General features: G+C 38.9%; 1 protein-coding gene across 3 annotated transcripts; it reads right to left on the bottom strand.

Annotated features, from left to right (window-relative positions):
• Positions 1 to 646: 646 nt before the first annotated feature.
• On the bottom strand, positions 647 to 20,712 carry usf2l (upstream transcription factor 2, c-fos interacting-like). 3 transcript variants are annotated; one of them, XM_008431063.2, is made up of 11 exons: positions 20,491 to 20,712; positions 19,961 to 20,001; positions 18,368 to 18,474; positions 15,696 to 15,815; positions 13,351 to 13,504; positions 10,759 to 10,846; positions 8,705 to 8,743; positions 6,368 to 6,426; positions 5,926 to 6,020; positions 5,696 to 5,824; positions 647 to 2,860 (listed from the first exon to the last, which is right to left on the bottom strand). In XM_008431063.2, the coding sequence occupies exons 1-11, from the start codon at positions 20,523 to 20,525 to the stop codon at positions 2,771 to 2,773; spliced, it is 957 nt and encodes a 318-aa protein (XP_008429285.1). In that variant the 5' UTR covers positions 20,526 to 20,712; the 3' UTR covers positions 647 to 2,770. The 3 variants fall into 3 exon arrangements, with proteins under 3 accessions (XP_008429285.1, XP_008429286.1, XP_008429287.1); XM_008431064.2 differs by lacking the exon at positions 8,705 to 8,743; XM_008431065.2 differs by lacking the exons at positions 18,368 to 18,474; positions 19,961 to 20,001; positions 20,491 to 20,712 and adding an exon at positions 15,937 to 16,256.
• Positions 20,713 to 22,947: the final 2,235 nt, after the last annotated feature.

The raw sequence follows: 22,947 nt of genomic DNA on the forward strand, positions 1-22,947 counted from the left end.
TTGCCCGTGAGTGAGCGGATGTTAAGCAGACCGAAAACATGTGCAAGAAACTGCGACTGGGCTTTGCAGAGGGTAGACTCAGTTTTTCAGTGGATGACCAATTACTCAGTCTATAAATTCTAATAGATTTTGGAGAAGTTACAGAACTGTTACAGCTGCAGTAAATGTCCCAGAGGCCATTAAGAAATCCCTGCGGTCTTTAAATTAGGGCTTAATATGAAAGCCATTGAGATCACATTTTTAAATGATCCCATTGATGGATAAAGTTTCATGTCGTGGTGAGATGGAAGACAAAAAAGTGCAGGAACAAATTTTGTTTTTTTAACAGCCGATTTGTCGAAACAAATCAGAATACGGCTTTCGAGTTCTTTTAATTATAACTCACTTTATTCAGCACCACCCTTGAGACTAAATTTGAATAAATAAAATTTCTAAAGTCTTGCAGTTGAAGAGTTGTGAGAAAATTAATTAAATTAGCTCCTAGCCCACCTAAAATACAACACTTTTTCATCTCTGGTGCTAATTAACAGCCAGGCAACATAAGAAAGTCAACCTCAGATTCACAACAGAAATAACACATTTTAATGTGTCTCTCTAAAGGCTGAGCAAGGACAATGAACCACAACCAATCAAGGCCACCAGCAAGTGAAAGTTTCATTTTCCACCGTTTTATTTAGAAAAGATGTCTCTAACCTGAGAACAGTGAGGCTGCTACACAAAGGGAGCTCGCTTTCTTTTACAATTTTTTTTTTCATGTCAAAGAAAATGAAAAGAACGGCAAAGAAAAATCTAAAGAAATCGCACACAAATGACCTCTCATTTGTGAATGTTCCACCTTCTAAAGCAAATATTTAGCTCTTTACATTCTCCTCTCACTTCTGACTAGAGGTGTAAAAATAAGACGTAAAAAAAAAAAAGTAAAATTCCTACTGCACATCCGTCACTCAACTTTGGCTGAGAGCCTTGTTTCTTAGATGAGCCACCTGCACCAGATCTATTGGATTTGAGTATAGTAGCTGTAGCAGAACAGCACTTTTAGATCACAAGCTGTTAACTTACAGAGTCTTGGACGTTTAAACGTGGTAGCCGGCATGATTTTGCCAAAGGTTTCAGTATTGGTTTTGCTTTGCTGGATCCTGAGATGTTGATACAGGGGAGAAGCGACCGAGCTTTAATGAGCCGCTCCAACTCGTAGCTTTGTTCCCCCATTTTTATTCCTACTGCCGCAAGCAAGCAAAAAAAAAAAACAAACAAACAAAAAAAAACACATCATGTATATTCATTAAAAAAAACAAACTTGTCAACAGTGTTAATATTGAATTGAATCACTGGTACAACCAGTTAGATTTTCTTATGGTTCAGAAAATGGGAGTTTCCATCTGGATTGTTCTTGTTTTTCCTGGAGAACAAATCATGCTCGGCTAAAAAAGTGTTAACACGACTTCTCTGCACGCTTTCTTCGTAGTAAGCAGAGTCTTTGAGCGCTGCTCTCCAGGGTGCTTCGCTCTCTGCACGTTGAGCTCCACCTGAAGAGTTGCACCACCAAAATAGGTGCAAACATCTTGCAATAAAGCAAATGGGGAAACATTCCTGCAAAATCTGAGACGCAGCTTAATCATATGTGAACAAAAAGTAAAAATAAACCCACGGTACCTGAATATGGTTTGGCAAAGGCTTGTACTGCACTGCTCTCCAGCTAACAGTCCAAAGTGCTCAGTTGGAAATCGTCTGCTTGTTCTGCTCTTGCATGTTTTTTTTTAACTTAAATACAATTTAAACAATCGGAACTTTACAAGTGATTTGTTTTGACTTTCTTCAATCAAGCAAATGCCCAACATTTCAAGTATACCCCGCTCTTTTTTTTTTTTTTTTTTTTTAAAACCTCAAATCAAGCTTCAAGATTGCACACACTTCATGGTAATAAGTATGACGGAGGGCCAGCATGGAGTTAATGAGTTATTGATTGTTGACTCCCAGAAATAATCCGCTCTAACATTCTGTAACATCTGTATTAAAACATGAGAAGTCGTATTTTACATAAATCTGCCCGGAGGCATCGGCTCGCACGGCTCCTCGTTTGTCTTTGGATGTAGGTAAAATGTGTGTGTCACATTATTCTCGTCTTTCGGAATCCTGTTTTGCAAACTTTTGATGTTTTCTCGCTTTTAAAATTCAGCACGTTCCTCTGGGGGCGAGGGGTTGGGGGGTTGGGTCGTGCATGATTTTCACCGTAACTGGTCTCCGTCAAGTCTTCTGTCAGCAAGCAGACTAATAAATTATACGAGCTAAAAACAACTTATTAATACAGAACTCAAAACCACAAACAGGATAAAAGCAGGAACTATGACAAAATTAAGAATGGCGAGAAACGGGAACTCGCAAGAAACAAACTTAGATAACAAAACCCATAGTCCATTAGTGAGGCTACATAAATACTAATCACAGGATAAGTTCAGCAGAGGTTCTCTTTCATAGCTAGTGCTGGTGCAGCACTCCGACGGAGGTGAGAGGACATGTTTTCTTGGAGTACACTTCTACTGAGCTGCAACGGGTGGTTATCTCGATAGGACCGGAACAGTCAAGTGCAGCCGCAAACGGCTGGTGAAGGGTTCGTGACCCGGAAGCTGGAGAAGGAGGCAATCACTAAAGACAAAGTGACTCTCCAACGAGTCTTTTTCCAATCGTCGCGTCTGCTTTTTCTCTCCTCCCCCTACAGCAACAGTGACACGTTGCAAGTGGTCGGTGCTCCTCCCTGTTGCGTTTGTCTCCGTTATTGCGGCGGCGTCTCTCCGACGGTCTCGATGCCGTGCTGCTGGAGCTGCGCCCGGAGCAGCGCGTTCTCGTTCTTCAGCTCCTCAATCTTAAAAAAGCAAAACAAAACAAAACAAAAGAAAAAGGAGAACAGAGGAATTTAGATTGTCAACAAAACGTTGTTGTAGTTTAGGAATTTGATTCAAAACTGAAACCCTACAGGAAACGGATCCGTTACACTCAGTGGAAAATCCTGAGCGTTTATTTCAGCTAATTTTGGCGACTCAACTCTAAACTCAGTTTCTCTGGAACAAAGAATATTAAATTACACACATAAAAAAAATTTCATAAATATTACATTATGGGCAATGAAACCATAGGGGAAAATCAGCACAGTCACTGTGCTCAGAAATATCAATAGAAGTTGAGCAAAACGAAAATCTGTTGCAGAAAAAAAATTGAAATAAAGGAGATAACAGCTATCAAGGGTTTGATTGAACATCACAAATCATGATCTGTGCCTGAAACGCTTAAAGGCTACAAGCTTGTGAACATCCACACCTGAATCATGGACTTCACCAGAAGTGCAGCTGAAATAATTAACTGATGATTCCATTACTGAAAGAATCATTAACCAATTAATTCATTGGCAGATTCATTGTTAATCTTTATTTTCTTATTTACAAAGGGAATTGAATTATTTTCTCGCTTATATCCTTTAGTATATTTCTAATCAGAATGTGTCAAGCCGCCACACCCCGACAGACGCAAAAAGATTCTATAGATTTTTTTTTTGCGTCAGAAAAATTGATAGAATATTTGACAACGAAAATAATCGCTGGTTGCACTCCTAATCAGAGTGGCTCTGCAGGAATAAGGAGAAAAAAGCCTGTGGGTCTTATTTAAAAAATTCAGTTGAAAATATATATATTTTTTCCATTTCATCTGGGAATCAAAATCCCACAGCCTGGTGAGAGAGTGAAGAGGTATAAAGTTTGCAATGTGAAGTTTCTACAGTCAGCGATGAATAAGGAAATCCATGTCATCTGCTGGTGTTGGTCCAGTTCCATCAAGTCCAAAGAACAACCGGACATTTAGAGCACTTCATTTATGCTGCTATAACGCTTTACGGAGATGCTGGATTCATTTTCCAACAGGATTTGACATCTGAACAGGCTGCCAAAAGTACCAACACCAGGCTGAGTGACTATGATGTCACTGCGCTTAATTGGTCAGTGAACTTGAACTGAGCAAAACCCAGTAGAGAATCTATGGAGCATTATGAAGAGCAGGGGTGTACAACCTACGGCTGCGGAGCCACAAGTGGCTCTTTGACCCCCCATATGGCTCTAAATAACACAGGATAAAAATTAAAACTAACCAGTTGATAGTTTTACATTTAGATATAATAACAAATGCCGTTTTTAAACAGTTTTCCAGTATATTTCTGTAATACTTGCATTACATTTTCACAAAGAATTATACAAAGTATTAATATGTTTTTAGATCTGATTTCCCTATTTTATTTTATTTTTTACATATTTATCTGTTCCACAGAATAAAATAGAAGAACCGCCCTTTTTGCTAAATCTTGTTTATTTTAAATTCTAAACAGAAATCAAATTGTGGTTCTTTAAAAATGACAATTTTTCTATAGATATCTAAAGTTTTAAATTACGCTCTTTTTTTTTTTGTAAGTCATGTGACATTTGTGGCTCTAAATAAGTTTTATTTTGTTGAGCAGAGTAGAAATGTCTCTGTAGGTTGTAAAGGTTGCAGGAACCGGGTCAAGAGGAAGATGAGAAGCACCGGGACCAGATAAGCTGAAGGGCAGTGAAAGCAAGCAGAGCTTCCTCCTGACCCCAGCAGAGCCACTGGCTGATCACATCTATACGCTGCACTGATGGGAGTAATTCATACAAAAAAAGCCCAAAATACTGAGAGCATTTACTGTACAGAACATGAATCTAGTTTTCAGTGGGTTAAAGTTCTTTTATTTTCTGAGAAACAAAAATTTGAATCTTCACGAGCTGCAACTTGTAATAATCAAAATGAACTGAAATAACTACCTGATATGTAACACTTTATTCAATATAGAAGCTTCACTTTTTCAATTGAACTACTGATATAAACTTCTTCATGCTAATCTATGTTACTGCGGCCCATCTGTAAATGCAGCTCGCGGTTTACAGCAGCTAACATTTTATTTTTTTTCTATTTGCGGAGTTAAACTGGCTTATGCTAATGGGAGCGCAGCTTTGTGGAATACCTGGGATTAGGGAAAATTCATGCAGACCTTTTCAAAGACACCCCCCTGTCCAAAACCCGCCATTCTGACTCAGCACATGACAGAGCAGAGGATATGAGGCTTTGAGCACTGGAATAAAAATATATTGCCAAGCGCCTTGCAGGCCTCGGATTCAAGGGGAGACGGGCGAAAAAAAAAAAAAAATAGCTCCAGAATTTCCGAATACTTTCAATGCATTAGGATGCACTTAGTTCTCACACAGCCCCTGAGTATATCATCCCCACTGCCTCTGAAAGCACTGATGCCAGGTAACACTTCTCATTATAAGAGTGCAAACTCTTTGATCCTCTTTGTCAGCCCGTGATGATTAGCTACACAGCCTGGAATCCCAGGGGGTTTGTTTTGGAGAAATGAAGATGCACATGGGGCTGGGCTGGATTTCATGCTTCTGAGACTTTCCTGCTGAATGCAGCACCAAACCAATCTATTCAGAGCGGCGGCAATCTTCACAGCCACATATGCAGCCCGCTGCCGCTGACTATTTGTGCGCAGATTTTATTTATCTGCTACACCCCACCACCTCAAAAGAAGGTTTTGAATTATCATTCATAGGTCCTTTCTCATGTATTCTTGAGCTCATTGAGACTTCGCTTGATGCCACGTTTGCAGGCTCGAAGCGAGGCCCGATATCAGTACCTGCTGCCTGCACAACTCATTGTCCACTTGTATCCTCTCCACTTCCTTCAGACTCTCCTGCAGTCGCTGGTTGCTTTGCCGCAGGTCACGGATGTAGTCACAAGCTTTTGAGAGGATGCCTCCTTTGCTCTGAGGGGGACACAACTGCAGTCAGTCACATGGCTGAAAGACAGAAATGTAAAATGGCTGCAGGGAAAAAAAAAAAAAAAGTCAAGAGCGAAACGGCTTACCGCTCCGGTCTTGGTGCTGTCCATAGTGCAGTCGGGTATCATCTTGGAAAGCGTGACGATCCAGTTATTGATTTTGTCTCGTCGTCGTCTTTCGACTAATTAAAGGGAACAGGGAGAACACAGCAGAAAATTTAAAAAAGGCATAAGCTCCACATTTATTTTCTACTGAAGGTAGTTTTTGCCTGAGGAACCAGATTTTTCTTTTTTCTTGGATCTTTTATTAGATTTCAAGCAAACTGACCAAGTTCAACAGCTCAGCAGTACCCTCTAGTGGCCCTTTACAAAATAAGTATGATATCTGCTCTTGTAATAACATATTATGACAGGGTTTGGTGACGTTCTTTCAACAGAAAATGCTCCATTAGGCCCTTCGCCACCGTCAGCTGCATTGTGCTGGACCATCAGACGAAATCAAAAGCCACAATCATCGCTAATTACCCACCTTCATTATGTTGCGCTCGTCTTCTTTCATCTCGTGGCGTTCGGGGTCCGTCCATTTTCCTGCACATAAAATGGAAATAAAAACACTTTTCAAACGCTGGCGCATCCCTCATCTCCGAGCACCACACAATCAGGTAGAAATCCAACACCATCCCCCAAATCCAGCTATGCCTTACCCTATTATACGCAGCATTCTTCAATGTTACCTTGCAATTCAAAACTAATGTAGGAGCTATTTTTACCAGGCCTCTGAAGTTGCTTGTGGTTGGGAAAACTTCGGGATGCAGGGCCATGTGAGGCTACGCGTGCAGCTGTGACGCACCCGCCCRTAGCCTCGAGCCACTTAACTGGAAAACTGAGACTGGGCCAAACTTGTGCTGCCTGTTCTGTTCCCAGGTGAGGCCCAAAGGGAGGACACTGATCTATTAGTGCTTAAAATGACTAAGAGAGCTGCTTTCTGCTGAAGTTTGGGTGTTTGGAGACCAACATAACGGCCTCGTGTCTCTGTATCCTGCCTCGGGACTCTGCTTAACGAACTCACAGAGACATCACTGCCAAAGCTTTCCAATTTGCAGTTACGGTATGAAAGGGCCAAAAACAGACACACGTTATCTTACGTGTTATTTTATAGTGTCTTGTCATTTGACTTGATGTCGGCCGCAGGCGATGGTTGGCTTTGGGTGTGGTGAGATTTTTCTGCGTCGTTGATTATACGTTTAAGATCCCTATTCTGTTAAAGATTTGAGAGCAAATTAGGCCCATTGTTACGTATCCTCCCACCAGTGGGGGTAAAGGGCTTTTTCACATAGTCATGTCTTAATTTACACCAATTCTGTATGGAGTTTTTGTTTAGAACAGATCAAACCGACCAAAGCACAACCCAATAATGTTTAGCAAACTTTATTTATATTTAAATAATTTTTATATTTGTGATGACAGGTCAGAAATGGCTTTTTCTGAAATGCCTCCAAACAACTGCTTAGAGTTATTGACCCAAAATGCCCTCTTTACTGCTGCTTATAATTTTTTGTGTCCTGCTTAATGTGTGTGACGGTGAGTTAAATATGAGTCTTCCCCAAAAGAAATGAGCCTCTGTGTCACATTATATTTATGCCCCAGAGAAACAGAAAGTTGTGAATTACAGATTAGTAGTTTGTATAAATTCTTAACACAAAAGCCTCAGAGATTAAGAGTTATTAATAACTGTCCCAGCAGTGACTTTGTCAAAATTTCCTTCATTGAATAAATGCACTCAAATTAAGTGGGAATTTTCTTCAAATTTCATTGCGAGTTTTGACTTCTGAATTTAAAGATTAATTGTTATCAGGGATGCCAACAAAATGGTTTCCGTTCTATATCAACAGGATTTAGCTGAAAACTGGATTTAGCTCAATGGTTCATTTAAAACAATAGAGGGATAACTGTGTGAATAACTAAGTGTGCAGGCCCAGAGGAATAACGATTTCCCCTTTTTTTTTCCTACACTACAGAGCCACACATCATCTTAATATCCCTTATGTATTGTTTCCACACAAATAAAGACAATAATAAGAAACACAGCCTCACTGCTGAATCAGTTTATCCAGATTATTAGTTAAAACAAGTTTGCACAGCTGTGCACATTGGTCAAAGAAATTCATTTTTAATTCTCCTGCACCACTGGTCCTCTCTTAACCAAGCAACGGCCTTGACACTAAGACAATAAATCATAAAATGAGACCCTACGGACAGCAGTTTGGACTTCTAATGATTGCAATGGATGATTTAGGGGATCAGCTTTAAGCCCTTGGCGGTCACCAGTGGTCAGTAATATGTGAGGTATTGCAGAAATGCCAAAGAATATATTTTACCTAACATAATTTATGAAACCAATACAGACAGGTCAATGAAATACACTTTTTCCAACAGTGTTTAAGAAAGAAACGTCAAAAACTCTCCATGTATTTCTCCCACCAACTTCAAAAACTAGGCTAAATGAGAACAAAACTGCACTACAACAAAGGAGCACTTAGAAACGACACTAAAATAGTGTGGATCGAGCATTTGTTTCCAGATGGAAAACAATGACCCACTTTCTAGGTCCTAATGGAAAAATTTATTTGCCACAAGCACAACTAGCAGCAATGGATCAGGGTCGGCATCGAACAAATTATCTGTGTCTCGTACATCAAGAGCTCGGAGAATCACCGGGGACTTATAGATGAGAGGGGGGGAGGGGGGGCAGAGACTGAGAGACCTTGAGCTGCTTATTTCCTTCTGATCTTATTTGATTAGTTCATTTGCTGTTTAAAAAGAAGAAAAAAAAGGAGTGCGGGAGAAATGTGGAAACTGTCCTCACCAGTTTAAACCTTCATGTTGCAGCAGCTCGTTTTCATCTCTGCGAACGGCAAATAGGGTGGGAGGTTTTCATTCACTTTGTTCACATGTCAATCATACTGTTGGTTAGTTAGCACAAATATATCTGTTACACTTTAAATSGGTTACAGTTATTACTTAGGAGGGAATAAATAGGAACATACATGTCACAAACAGGAATCTAAAGACGGAAATGACATATTCTACAGTTTATTTACATAAACTCCAGCATGGTTTGTTCTTTAATCTTGGCAGTAAAGCAGTGTGTCGACGCAGCAACATAAAGCAGAGCTGCTGTCAGGTTAACAAACTGCTCGGCCCTTAAAGATGCCCATCAAAAAAAAAGAAAGTACATCTTTGAAACATCTAGAGTTCTTTGAAAAGACTGAAACACATAAATATTTATTTTCATTCCATTACACACATACCGACAAGTATGTGTGTAATTTTTACAGAAAATTGCAAGTATTCATACCCTTTGAGCTGGATTTGAGACCATTTTTATGCRAGATGAATTTTATGCGATAGACCAACATAAAGTACTACATAGGTAGGRAAAGAACACATGGTTTTTAAACTGATCTAATTTCACCCAATTAATTTAAAAAGTAAAAAGGAAAGATGGCCAAAGCCACATACAGGACAATGTTTGGGGAGGCGACCCCTTACAGGACGCAAAAGACTGGAGGTGGGTGGAAGTTCCTTCAAGTTGGTCAAAAGCTCGAAACATACCAACAATGGTATAATGGTTTGAATCAACACTCATGTGTTAGAATGGCCAAGTCRAAGTTCAGATCTAAAACCTAAATATGTGCAAAACTTGTAGAGACATACCCAAAAAGACTTGTAACTGCAAATGTGGTTGTGCTTACTTAAGGGGTTTAAATAAGGGAAAAAATWAGACAAGTGTGCATCTATTTGCTTCTGCTTAACAACTGTGTGTTAATTTGTGGTTGACTATCATATAAAACCCCAATAAAATGTACTGAAGTTGATGGTTGTAGTGTGACTGCATGTGAAACAGCTCAAGGGGTATGGATATTGTAGTAGCCAACTGCAAATATTGGCAAAAGAAATCCTACATGAAACTCCTTTGCTTCTGATCTTCAAAAGAACTAACCCAAATTTTAAATGTTGAAAGGTTAAATTTGGCTAGAACAAGAATATTCATTTAGCTCAAAGCAAACCCAGTTTGATAAAGAGTCATGTGTTCAGTATGTGACCAAGAAAGCTAATGACTGAGTTGGCTTTTACCAAACAACAGAAAAATCAAGCTACTTGAGATTCAATAATCTTTCAATTCCCAGCACTTATTAACTAGTGCCAATGTGTTTTTGGCAGGAAGTGAAGCCTCGTCTTTTAAGTAAGCATCTAAATTAAGCCAGACGCAGCCTGGTGTCACTTAATTAACACGACAGTCGCTGTTTGAGTGACCCTGCTTATAATCCTAGTGACTACAAATACCAGCGTGTGTCYAACAGCGGAAGATCTTCTGAGATGAATCTCGTTTGATGCCTGATTATTGTAAAGTGCGTTGCTTTCAGAGACAGACAGGCAGTATGGGCCAAAACTGAGAAAAGCAGATGAAGAACTCARACTAAATCATAGCGTTTAGCAAAAATTAGGTAACAGAAGTCATAAAAGCGATGATTTAAGATTTAAACTTCTTGATAAACTCACACGAAAAAATACCTCTCTACTRTCCATTACATCACTGATGCTGGGAAATTTCAACTCTCCCTCTACAGCCTCCTCCTGCATCAGAATTTGTATTACTTGATTTAGGCCTCTTTGTTTATTTGATGTGATMACATCCTCTGATGATATGCATSTTAGACTGATGGATAGAGGCTGTTGATTTACAAAGAAGCCTGAATCAAGGCCTGCAGATTCACCGTAGGGCTTAATGAAAACAGTCGAAATAATGCCAAACTCAGACGGTTGAAGTCAAACTGAAGACTACTTTGATCAGGGCATTCCTTTAAAGGAGGAGAAAAAGTTCCGATGTGATGTTAYTGAATGAGAGGACATACTTACGCAGGGTAAGGCTGCGTGCGTGGGGCGATGGTTCGCGGTGTGCCTGTCTGAATGACATCAGGGGGCGTCATCATCACATAAAACTGACCTGCAGGAGTTATACAAGGATGTTTTTTTTAAAGTGAGTAATCAGCTTCACACTTTAGAATTTCTTGAAACGGGACATTTTCTGTTAAAAACAAGAAGAACAAACCCATGTCACAGACCTGTGGCACCAAATCTCRCGACATTAAAGGGTCGTATTTTCTAATCCAAATGAAGGCAGTGTGACAAAGTGCTTTCTAGTTACCAACAGCTTGTTACTTGATCTAGTGAAGCAAATTTAAGCTGATAAGAGAAACGCTGGATGTGAAGGTGGATGCTTTCAGATGACAACCTGCTATATTTGAATGTRATTGATTTKAAGCAAGAATGTCAGTAGTTGTTGAGTTGTGCCTGTATGTGGACAAAGTTTACTAATAAAGAGTTTTCCTCAGGATGGCTGACGACACCCACACACACACCGGCATTAWGAGGGCTGTCTGTGGCACCGCTTTGGCACCCAGAGGACGAAAAACAGAGTTATGTACAAGAAATAAAATCTTAAAGGCTGTAAGAAAATATGGCCATCCACTAAATCTGGATAACCAAAGTGAACTTGACATSACTTTACATTCTTAAAGGCACAAAACTAAAAGGGCCGTTTCGGTCTTTAAAGAATCTGGGCCACATTTGAAGATCTAAAATACTTAGATCAAAACGATACTTAAGATTCTTTAGAAACACAGACTGAGATTTATAAAGGCTTTACTCTTAATGGTTAACACAYRAAAAGGGAGAACTTTCCATGTTTGTTTTCTTTTCTGCCATTTGGACCATGATGAAATTAGGCAAACATAAAACTTATTATTTATGGACTAATCTGGATTATTCTACGCAGACTTTTTAAAACCCAGTTTTGGTTAACATGTTTTCTAACAAAGATTCAGTTTTCTCAAAAGTATTCCTCTTATGTTAAACCCCTGATAATACGCCAAGCTTAGTAAAACATTTCAAAACAATAAGATTGTTTTTCTTTCCCCAAACTGTTTTTAAATTCTTCTCGTTCTCACTCCAACCAAAAGGCTGAACCTCTTGTGTAATAAACAGCAGAGGAAACTCGACTTGTATGGAACTGAGGTAGTTTGACTTCTGGCTCWGTCGAATGATGCAATACACAGTCTTATGATAAAAATAAAATAAAATCAGTTTATGGATGTGCTGCTGCATGACTTTGACACAATACATTATCAACTGCTTATGGGTAAAATGAATCAAATATGTTTAATGACTCAGGGCAAGTTTCAATATGATGCAACCTGTTAGAAAGTCCATTTTTTCAGTATTTCTATAGTTAAAAATCCAAACCGAGTCACTATTAGTTAGCATTACCGTATTAAAATCAATATACATTTAGTTAACCCTACAGCATAGTGATGGCAGAAATGTGCAAATTAGAGGCTGAATTTACCAGAACTAGTTCATCTATGTACATCTTACCATTCTGCTGTAGTGAGCAAAAAACATTTTAATTTAAAATACCTCTCAACTTAACCACAGCATATATTTCTCACTATCTATTTAAGGATGAAATAAACAATTTAAATTTGTTGCACAAACTAAAACTGGGCAGAATGCCTGGATTTATTAGGCACAAATCTTTTTGGATCCCAGTTTGGGTGTTTTTACAATAAAACAATCCATAGTCCAATGCATTCTAGACAAATAAGAATTTTCTGAATAAAACCAACAGAGTTACAATCACCATAAATGGTAAAAAAAAAAATAAAAAAAATAAAACAGCAACCAGTCAGTCATTCCTCAATAACAGCCCACAGGATCTAAACCTGCCCGATTTGCACGCGATAAATAGATTTATTGCACATAACGGAGCTGAATGTTTGGTCGCTCAGTTACTAATGTTCTGTACAGCTTCAAAGCAAAGAACAGGAACCCATATCAACAGATTTCCTCACAAGAGTCATCAGCAGAAGCACATTAAAATCACACAACGAGTTAATACAGCAGGACAACAACATGTGACCGTGAGGATGAAGCCGGATGGTAGCATGTGACAAACAAGCGGTGACTAAATTGCAATCGAGGCTTGCACATCAGAGGACACCGCTTGTGGTTTGTATATTGCCTTTATTTCCCCATTTATGAAATTATCCGATTCTAAAATGATATGCCTCCTGGAGACACATGGGATCACATTAAAGCTGGAGGAGCCGTGGCAGAACGCCTGAGCCTGACCAAAACATGCTTTTCAAACACTCACTGAATAATAACAGATAAAGCATCTTTTCGACTCTCACCTTCACTGCAAATAAAGCCATAGCCACAGCATGCAACAAATGTGAGACTGGAATTTGCATCTACAGCATCCTGCTGTATTTTAAATTAGCCAGAGCTTTAGAGATAATGGCTTATTTAGATCTACTAAGAGACAGGATGTTATTCTGGCTTTAGGGTACTCATAACGAGCGGCTTTTGTAAAAATAATGGCTTAATTAGCCATGTAACTCTGATGTGCTTCAGCCCAGTGGAGACCGAGAGTGAGAAGTGACTCACCCCCCGCCTGTGTGAGGGTTGGGTCTGCAGCGGCCTGCACTGACACGGTCCCGTCGCTCACAGCGGTTGCGGGGAAGTAAGCGAAGCGGGTCTCCCCTCCCACTGCCTCTCCTGCTGGGCTTCCTCCATTACTGAAAGGGTTTTGGATCACAGCCTGTGACAGAAAAGAGAGGAACAGAGGGAAAGGCATGAGCGAGTGGCAATGGAGCAGTCACAGCAGGTAAACGCACACCTCGTTCTCTGTCAGACTCAATACCGGTGTCCCTCCTGCGGGCCCCCAAGGAAGACACAGAGCGGTGTGACGGCAGGGATAAAGAGCAGAAAGGAAGCGGCACAGATCTCGTTAGTGGCGATAACAACAAGGTCAGAGGAGCCGCTGGTGAACTGCAACTGAGATCAAGTTAGGTATATTCTGGTTGGAAAAGCCCCAATGACTGCTAGAAATGTTGCTCTTACTGACATCTTATTCTGATTCTAACTTAAACTTCTGTCAAATAACAAGTGAATAATGGCCCATTAATCTCTTGAATATAAGAACAAATAGAAGAAACGATTGCAGTTGAAGCAAATAATCGGATTAATTGTCATGAATTAATTACTATAATTGTATTATTACTATTAAATAATTGTCAACTAATTTAGTGGTTGATTAATTGTTAAAATGCGTATACAGACTCAATAAGATGGCCATTTGCTAAAACAACACACCCAGAGCAGTAGTTAAGCCAAATCTGCACCCAAAACATATACTTGTTTACATTTCAGATAAAGAAAAGAAAAGAAATCTGTAAATATGTTCCACCCAGACTCAAGTGGCATAGTTTTAGCTTCACCTGGTTCAGGTTCTGACGAAATAAATCTCATTTTAAGTCCTTTTGTCCACTTATTATAAATCAACTCTACACTACCATTTTTTTTATCCGGTTAATCGTCAGAATAATAGGTTACTAAAATAATCTTTAGTTGCAGCCCTGAAAAAAAAAAAAGTTCACAATGATTATTGGTTCTGAATTGTTACTTTGATTATACTTGTATTACTTAAAACTATATAGAGCTTTTCATTTGGAGAATTACTTGCTGATACCGATTTCTGATTTTCTTTAATGTCGACCTATTCCACGTGTTTGTTTAAACAAAGGAATAAAATACAAAAACAAAAATATCTCGCAAGTTTGTTAATGGAGACAGTAGCTTATGATTCCAACAGAAGATAAATTAAACACATTAATTAATCCGTAAAATTAAAGATAACATTGCTTCCTATTTTGTCAAGTTGCCTCTGTTTGTAGTTTGCTCGAAACAATAATTATTTGGCGAAACAAGCCCTGTTGTAATGTGTGAAGCCCACCAGCTGTGGATAAGCAGGGGTCAGCGGGTTAATTGAGGAGGGAATGGAAACTCCCTCGTTCTGCTACTCTACATGCAGCTCAGTCAACAGGTAGCAGACAGTCCCTGTACTGTAATGCCCACAGGTGGAAACTGCTGAACAAAAAGCAAAGCAGGAACTGCTGTGAGCGACTTGGATAAAATCAGCTTTATTAAAGAAACTGCTTCAGGTGAGCTCGATAGTCTACAGTGATGATTTAGATTAAGGGAATTCAACGCATTTTTTTTCTATCTTCAAATATAATAAAGTCAGCAGTAAATGTGGAAAAGATATTAAAAAAAGCCCTATTTGAGAAAGTCATCTAAGGTGTGCCATTACTAAAAAAAAAAAAAAAAAATTACAAGTTTCACTTTTCATTAACGTCTCACAGTGCAGAGCAAACCCAGAACCTGCTGGAAGGACTACATATCCCTTGTAGCCCCAGAAAACCTTGTGATTCCCAACATAAACAAGAGTGAGGCTAAGGAAAGGGGAGTCTTTGTTTTCTTCCTGGATCTGTTACCCTAGCAACCCTATGATGACTAGACTGCAGGATGGGTTCTCAATCACTTGTTTTTAATTTTGTGATAATTTTGAATATTTGTCACTGTCTCTGAATACATGACACAAACAGGATGTGAACATTTCAGAAGAAAACTGTCCAGTCTGAATATCAATACTTCCACCTCACAGTTCCTCTGATTAAGAGCCAGTCTTGGAGGTTTATTTCGCCAACCTTTCGTCAAAGATTTCTTTTATTATTTGCCCGATTCCAACAGGTCAGAGATTCCAACAACACACCGATAGCGTATACATAGACGAAATGAAGGGGAAGGATAGTTTTGCATTAGTTTTAGTCTCTTAATAAAATGCTAAAACATAATTTTTTTATAATGAAAACAAAGGATACAGCATTTCTTGTAAAGCCCTATGTATTACCAATTTTATTTGTTCAGGAAAAAAATAATGGTTGTGTTACCTGAGCCACAGCCTGAGGAGCCCCAGCAAAAGCAGCTGTTGAAACGACGCTCACTGCTCCTCCTGCATCCTCTCTTCCATCAACGTGCTGGTCGGTCACCTGGACAACACGATACGTCACCTTTGGCACAGAGACACAAATTAGTGAAGTCGAGCAATTAGAGCAGACATCTATCATATTTTAATTTTTTTTTTTTTTTTTTTACATTTTAGGTGTTCTGAACACAGATAAGAAACCTCACCTGGCTCGCTGCTTTGTTTATCATTTCTGTCTCTTTAGGTTAGCCAAAGCCAGTATCTGAAATCGCTGCTCAAACCTCAGCAGTGCACGGATCTCATCATCCCACACAATATGCTTACGCCTCAGAATGTGCCTGATTTAATTTTAAAGGAAGCCGTGAAGAAAATGAGCTCGTTTGTCTCAAGAATCGCTATTTGTATTCCTCCATCATGTGACTGTCCTGCTGACTGACATGTGACATTTCCCCCATGCCAATCCCAGACCAGACTGGAATCACATGACTGCTCACGCTAGACCTGTTTACGCCAAATAAGCCACATGGATGACTGACTTAATTCCCTCCAGTGGAGAAAAAAAAATACAAAAAATACATGCATATCACCCAAAATATGAAAAAGCCCTCTTCGACGTTTTTCAAAAACATATTCACCATTTCCAGATCCATCACTAACGAGTAAAGTGATGCAGATAAGTGGATAGGAAAAAAAAAGTGGTAATCGTCACATTGGACTTCTGGGAGCCAGTGAAAGAAAAACATTTATCTTCCTTTCAGGCAAATTAGCCTACAACCCACCTGACTCAGAAATATGGGACATGAACAGCTGATCTGACCGGCTTGTCATGAAAGATTTTCATGATATTTCCAAGCGCCCAGAAATTTCTTGGCGCAGTGGATGCTGCAACCAAAATGACATCTCTAGGAGTGAAATTACATTTGAAAAACATTTAAATAGACAGTGCCTGGTTCCTTTTTTAAGCTTGTGTAGCGATTTTTTAGCTAAAACGGGTCTTTTGTTCCATTTTTACACTGAAGGATGATTTGGAGTTAGGAGTCACGAGAATCCTCAGAAACTTCTCATGGTTTGGTGTTACAAAGTTCCAACTTTAATGTAGCCATTAGTTAAAGCTCAATCGGTGAAGATTGATTTCATGGTAAACAGATGTGAAGTAAATACATTTGTATTCTGTCCATTCATGTTTTCTCAAGCTCTGTAGTCATGAGGAGGTGTAAGAAAGGTTTTATTCAACAATAGGAATTTGTCAAGAATCTAAACTTCTCAACCATTGTGCTTTTAAAACATTTCTCTCTACTGATGGGTTTGGTGTTCTTAAAATGCTCCTCCAGGTTTTATCGCAGATTCTCTAATAAATTTAAGCCTTGGCTTTAACTAGGTCATTGAAACACATTAATAAACCATTCCGTTTAAGAAGCTGCAGTATACTTTAGACTTGCCAATATGCTCGAAACTTTTGCTTCAACAATTTTTCTTCTAAAAATACAATGTGTGTTTTTAGCTCCATCTAACTTCCCATCAACTCTGACCCTGAAGATGAAAAACGTCCCCGATGCACAATGTTGCCACCAGGATGTTTCAAGGTGAGAAGACGTGTGTTTGAGTCGACGTGCAGTTTTAGTTTTGCCACACATAGCGTTTTGCATGTAGGTCAGACAGTTTAATTTTGCTTCAACTGACCGAAGCACCTAAATCCACGTGTTTCCTGTTACCCTTTATATCTTGTGACAAACTGCAAACGCAACTTTTAATGGCTCTGTTTCAACAATGGCTTTCTTCTTGTTGCTCTTCAGTAAAACTCTTCCACCGGATCTATGGAACTCTGACCTTTTTCTCAGAATAGCATTCTCTTTACCCAGCTAGCAAGATTACATGGAGAACCATGTCTTGGTAGGACTGCATCAGGAGTCTGTAACTCCAGTCCTCGAGGACCAGTGTCCTGCAACTCTTAGATGTGTCTCTGCTCAAATAATCAGGTCATTAGCAGGACTCTGGAAAACCTGACTGCATACAAAGGAGGTAATTTGATTGAGGTGCCAGGATACTGGCCCTTGAGGACTGGAGTTGCAGATCGCTGGCCTACATGATGCAGTTTGTCCACTAATGCTCTTTTGAAAGTCTCTGAGACCGACATTAAATTACACAAAACTGTTGTCAATTATAGACTGTGCAACTTTTAAAGACGGTTCCAATTAAATTTATTAATAACAGAGTAAAGCGAAAACGACAAACTCACTCCACGCTTGCAATAAACCATGCATCGCTTTCCTAAAACTTTACAATTTTTACAACTTCATATTTGTCCATCACACGAAATCCCAATGAAACACCTCAGGGTGGTAATGTGAACATTTTCTTAGCAGGTAGGAATACGTTCACATTGCACTCTGTTTAGAACATAATGCTTCTGATCAAGTCCTTTCACCCACCTTCATCAATATGCTGCAAACTACCTAGTCACCAGAGACAGATTTGAAATTACTGGAGTCAAACTGTGCCCCTATCTGGAACAGACGCATTTTTCTGCTCTTAATACCAAGATGTGTTTGCCATCAAGAGCACTTTAAGACTTTCTGAAACTGCCACTGGAAGGCAGAAGTCACCTCAGTGTCACTGATTGATCCATAAGGTACCTACCTGCCCCCCCTCCGTGCGAAACTGATATTGGATGTTGTGGTCTCCAAATGCTGCAGCCTGCTGAACACTGGCTATTGTGACAGCCGTCTGCTCTTCCCCTGTTGTGTCTTGCAGTGAAAAAAGAAAAGGCAAACAGCCAGTGGTTAATATAAGAAGAGCAAACAGAACTACCAAGAGGTTAATGGAGCTGTAGAAAAAGTTCTCCGTCTTTTACATAAAGCAAAGAGGTATACAGTGGAAACCAGATATTAAAGAAGACGCATAAACATTTTGTTTTTCACTCTCTCAAAAATAATGTAAACTTTGTTTTAGCCCAGCAGGGATGACCAAAATTACATCTACTTAATGAATACCAGAAAAAACGAGACATATATTTTTAACAATATATTTTTTTAATTTAAAAGTTTACACATATTAAGATCAATAAGACTTTTATCAATTTAGTGAAGCCAAGATGATGACACTATAGCTTTGTACGTTTCTGATTAATTAATTAGAGAAGACATGCATCCTCACTGAATGTATTTTAAGGCAACACCTCCAAAGACATCCTTCCTTGTGTGAAATGTAGGGGGGGGGACAAATCTGCCAGGATGTGAGGAAAAGAACTGTGGGCCTCCACAAGTCTGAGTCATCCTTGGTACCATTTTCAGATTCCTCAATGTGCCAAGTTCATCCAAACAACTATATGCAAGTATAAACAGTATTAAAATATCCAGCATAGTGTTCAGGAATATTTGTTCTATGTTCCAGAGATGAATGTGCGTTGGTATGAGCGAGTCAAGCCCTGAAAGRGAGTGTCGTTTTCTAGAGTCAAACAAGTTCAGTGAAACAAACTGGGCTCAAAGTCCATTTAGAGATGATCGCCAAGCCTGAGAACACCATAACAACAGTGAAGTACAGGGATGGCAGCAGCATGTTGTCCGAGTGATTAGCAGGGAGAAGGACGAGAGCACTTCACAAAACAGATGGCATCATGAAGAAAGATTAGTATGTGGAAATATTCCAGCAAAAAAGTTTAGAGAACAGCCAGGAAGGTAAAGCTTGGGTACAAATGGTTTTCCAAATGGGCAGTGACCCTAAGCATAGTAAGTACATTGCGATTACAAAAAGGCTGAAGGACAACAAAGTCTATATTTTGGAGTGGCTATCAGAAACTCCTGATCTCAGTTTTATAGAACATTAGTGGGCAAAGGCGAAAAAAGTGACAACCTACAAACTTGCCTAAGTTACATGAGTTCTGTTTGGAGGAATGAGCCAAAATTCCAGCAAACTATTTTGAGTTGCCTGCGGAAAGATAAAATATTTGAGCCAAGTCCTGAAGTTTTCAAAGCATTTCTATCAAATACAGTACTAAGGAACTTTATGTAAACTTCTGAATTTGGAGCGCATAAAAACCAAAGTATTCCACAAATAAAACTAGCTTTAGTAATGACCTTAGTTTGTTTTACACCGTGAGAAGAAAAAACCCCATCAACAACTGGTTTCGAATTCGTAAGCAATAGTTTGGCCTAACCTATACCATTATTCTTTATAAAATTGCTTTGATATTTGACACACATCACTGCCAGTGCAAGCCAAACAAAAGCTCACCCTCAGATGCCTGGACAGCCTCTTCTTCTTGCTTTTCTTGGCTGCAAATCGAATGCAAACACAACTCAGTTTTCAGAAATTACGAAGTGGTTAAAATGTTTCAACGATCAAATAAACATAGTATACCACCCTCAACTTCTCCTAATCCAAACCCATGCAACAGTCCCGCAAACCAACAATGCAGTTTTACAGAAAAATCGAACCTTGCTGTGGTTTCTGTTTCACTTAACGGCTGACAACAATATTCAGCGTTTTAGTTAGCTTAGGCTATCTTTCCTCCTGAAATGTTATTACCTATGTATTATGTTTTCTTGCAATACACCACTTGTATCTTTGAGTACCACTTGTCAAATAATCTSCTTAGAAGGTCCTCCGCCTTAGTTGCTAACTTAAGAGCAGTTCTCACATTAAACTGTTTTTGACAGCAGTTTTTTTAGGGTCAGGCCTTGCTAAGCGTMCTAAACTAGCTGTGTGTAATAGCATGTAGTTGCTAGCCTGTCTCTGTTAGCCATTTTGAGTGTCCCGCTTACCTTGCAGTGTTCAGACTCTGTTCGAGCATATCCATCAGGGTGAAAATAAAAAGTGATATTCGGTGTCACAGACGGAGAWGGGAGTGCTGATCACGGGAACAAACACTCGGGTCATGTGAGAGAGACAGCCCAGGACACGTGAGGTACAACTCGGTGTCGGAGTTAAAATGGAGGCCGCTGCTGCTGTGGGTGAGATCGAGCAGAGGTGACTCCGCCGGGCGGATATAAGCCGCTCTCTGAGTCAAGGCGTTTTAAGCGCTGCTTTTGTTTTCATTTATTGGTATTTTTCAAACGTTGGCCTGTATTGATAAAAATATAAAGCTATTAGGAATTAAATAAATAATAAAAAAAATCTATTTTGTTATTAAAAAACTTTATCATAGTTAATACGTATATTTTATAATGACAATATTCAGTTTTAATCTCTTGCAATTAAAGCCAGTTTTACATAATTTTCTGTCTTAATCGAAGATTTCATAAATGTATTCATACACTCTCCCATTAAAGGACATTTACAACAGCACAAATTTTTCCCTTTGGATCAATAAAATAATTTAGAATTTTAATTTTAGGAATTTAAAAGTAACTTGAAATATAAATGCTAGATAAATACCATTTTAAGAAATAAAATTTTCTGTTTTTAGGCACACTTAGAAATACTTCTGTTGTGCTTTACTCAACTCTGTTGTTTAGAAATCTGCTATTGTCAGATTTGTCCTAAATTATATTCACAAACTGTTTATTTTTATTTACCGCATTCTATACAACAAAATAAGAATCAAACCAATTTGTGAAAATATATAGGCTATTCTATTCTGATTCGCGCTATATTAAAATTGTTTTGATTTTGTATACACTTTTTTCCGACTCATTTCCTTCTTGAAAATTTCGAATGAAGCACTCAGCACACATTTCAAAATTAAAAGACAGATATCTGACTCATGCACAGCTATTATTTAATAAGTATAAGTACAAACTGTAGCATGGATTACAGTAAAGTCAAACACCAYTCTAAACCGTGAACTTTGCCCCACATAAACCGGAACCTTTCTTCTTTTGGTTTTCTATGAGACATTTGATACATGAGCACCACAATTAAACATTCTTCTTGAAATTGTTACCGTAGTTTTAAAAGGTGGGGAACTCTGAGTATCTGAGTATTATTTTTATCACTTCTGAGCAGATTGGGATTATCCACCACCCAAAGTGAAATAACTATTCTTTACCAGCCGAACATTGAAATCCTAACACTATCCCGATGAACTCAGCAACACGACTAACCGTTTCTTAGCCAATCAGCACTAAGGAAGATGTCGGAAAGTTGCGTATGATTGGCTGAAATGGTAGGCGGTTTTGATGTACGGTGGTTTCACCGTGAAATAATTCCGGTTTGTCCTCCTTGAGTGAAGGTGCACAGCGGTGACTCTGTGACGGTGGCAGTCTCTGATTGTTAATTGTTTTTTGCACAATGTCGGGCCGTGTTCTTGTTGGAGTAAAGCGCGTCATTGACTATGCAGTTAAGGTAAACAGTCTTCTACTTTTCCAGCTGATATAATTTTTCTTTTTAACAGTATTTTAAGTGCTTTAGTCATTGACTCTGAAAGCTAATGTTAGCCTACCAATATCTATTCATTTTACTATGTGTGTTTACTATCACCTGCCTCAAAGGTTATATGCTCAAATTGCAAGACTCGAGAGCAGTTTACRTTGATTGTGGACGCAGCCATGCTCCCTGTCATGTTCATATCTTACAATTGTGTAATCTGTRCCTGACTGCATAGTTTGTTTTCCCAGGAAGCAATTTCTGAGTATTGTTATTACATTAAAATATCAGTATTTTCATTTGTTATTCTCTGGGAGTTGAAGCACAGGAGAACCAAAAAGCATGAACAACTACATGAAGTCTATGCAACTGCAAGAACTCTCCTGTTCCTGCCGCCCCCAGCAGGATCTCTGCTGTGCAGTTGCAGCTCCCTCAGTACTGGATCTGTGCAGAAGATCACRCAACAGAAGCAGTTTAGAAAATGTACTTTAGTTTAACTTTGTGTTTTACAAAGYAATCCAATATATTGATCTTTGATCATATAATTAAAATCTCATTCATGCTGTGAACTGGCAAACCGGCAGTTTGCCAGTTCAAACTGTCTTTGAAAGATTTTTCCTGTTTCAGGTCAGTCTGTTTCCAATCCTGTTTGACAGGACAGAACTTCACATGTGAACACGAATTACTGATCTCAGCAACACCACCTTAACAGGCTCTTCTTGACATGAATAATCAGCAGCCCTACTCTGAGATCTTAAAATRTAGAAGTGGTCCACATCTCAGCATGTTAATTTTTTTTYTCTCTGCAACATTCATCTAAAATAAATAAATGTTCATTTTAATACTTGATGAGGCGAAACTATTCGTAGTGATTTTGAATTGTTGTAGCAATACTTGACTAAACTAGTCTCACC

This window comes from Poecilia reticulata, linkage group LG16 (assembly GCF_000633615.1).
Source record: "Poecilia reticulata strain Guanapo linkage group LG16, Guppy_female_1.0+MT, whole genome shotgun sequence".
Lineage (NCBI taxonomy): Eukaryota > Metazoa > Chordata > Actinopteri > Cyprinodontiformes > Poeciliidae > Poecilia > Poecilia reticulata.

Excerpts from the sequence above, each read along its gene's own strand:
- usf2l (XM_008431063.2), bottom strand. The coding sequence starts at position 20,525 with ATGGATATGCTCGAACAGAGTCTGAACACTGCAAG. Across the intron at positions 20,002-20,490 it reads CAGAGTCTGAACACTGCAAG|CCAAGAAAAGCAAGAAGAAG; the intron begins GTAAGCGGGACA and ends TTCGATTTGCAG. Across the intron at positions 15,816-18,367 it reads TTCGCACGGAGGGGGGGCAG|GTGACGTATCGTGTTGTCCA; the intron begins GTAGGTACCTTA and ends TCTGTGCCAAAG.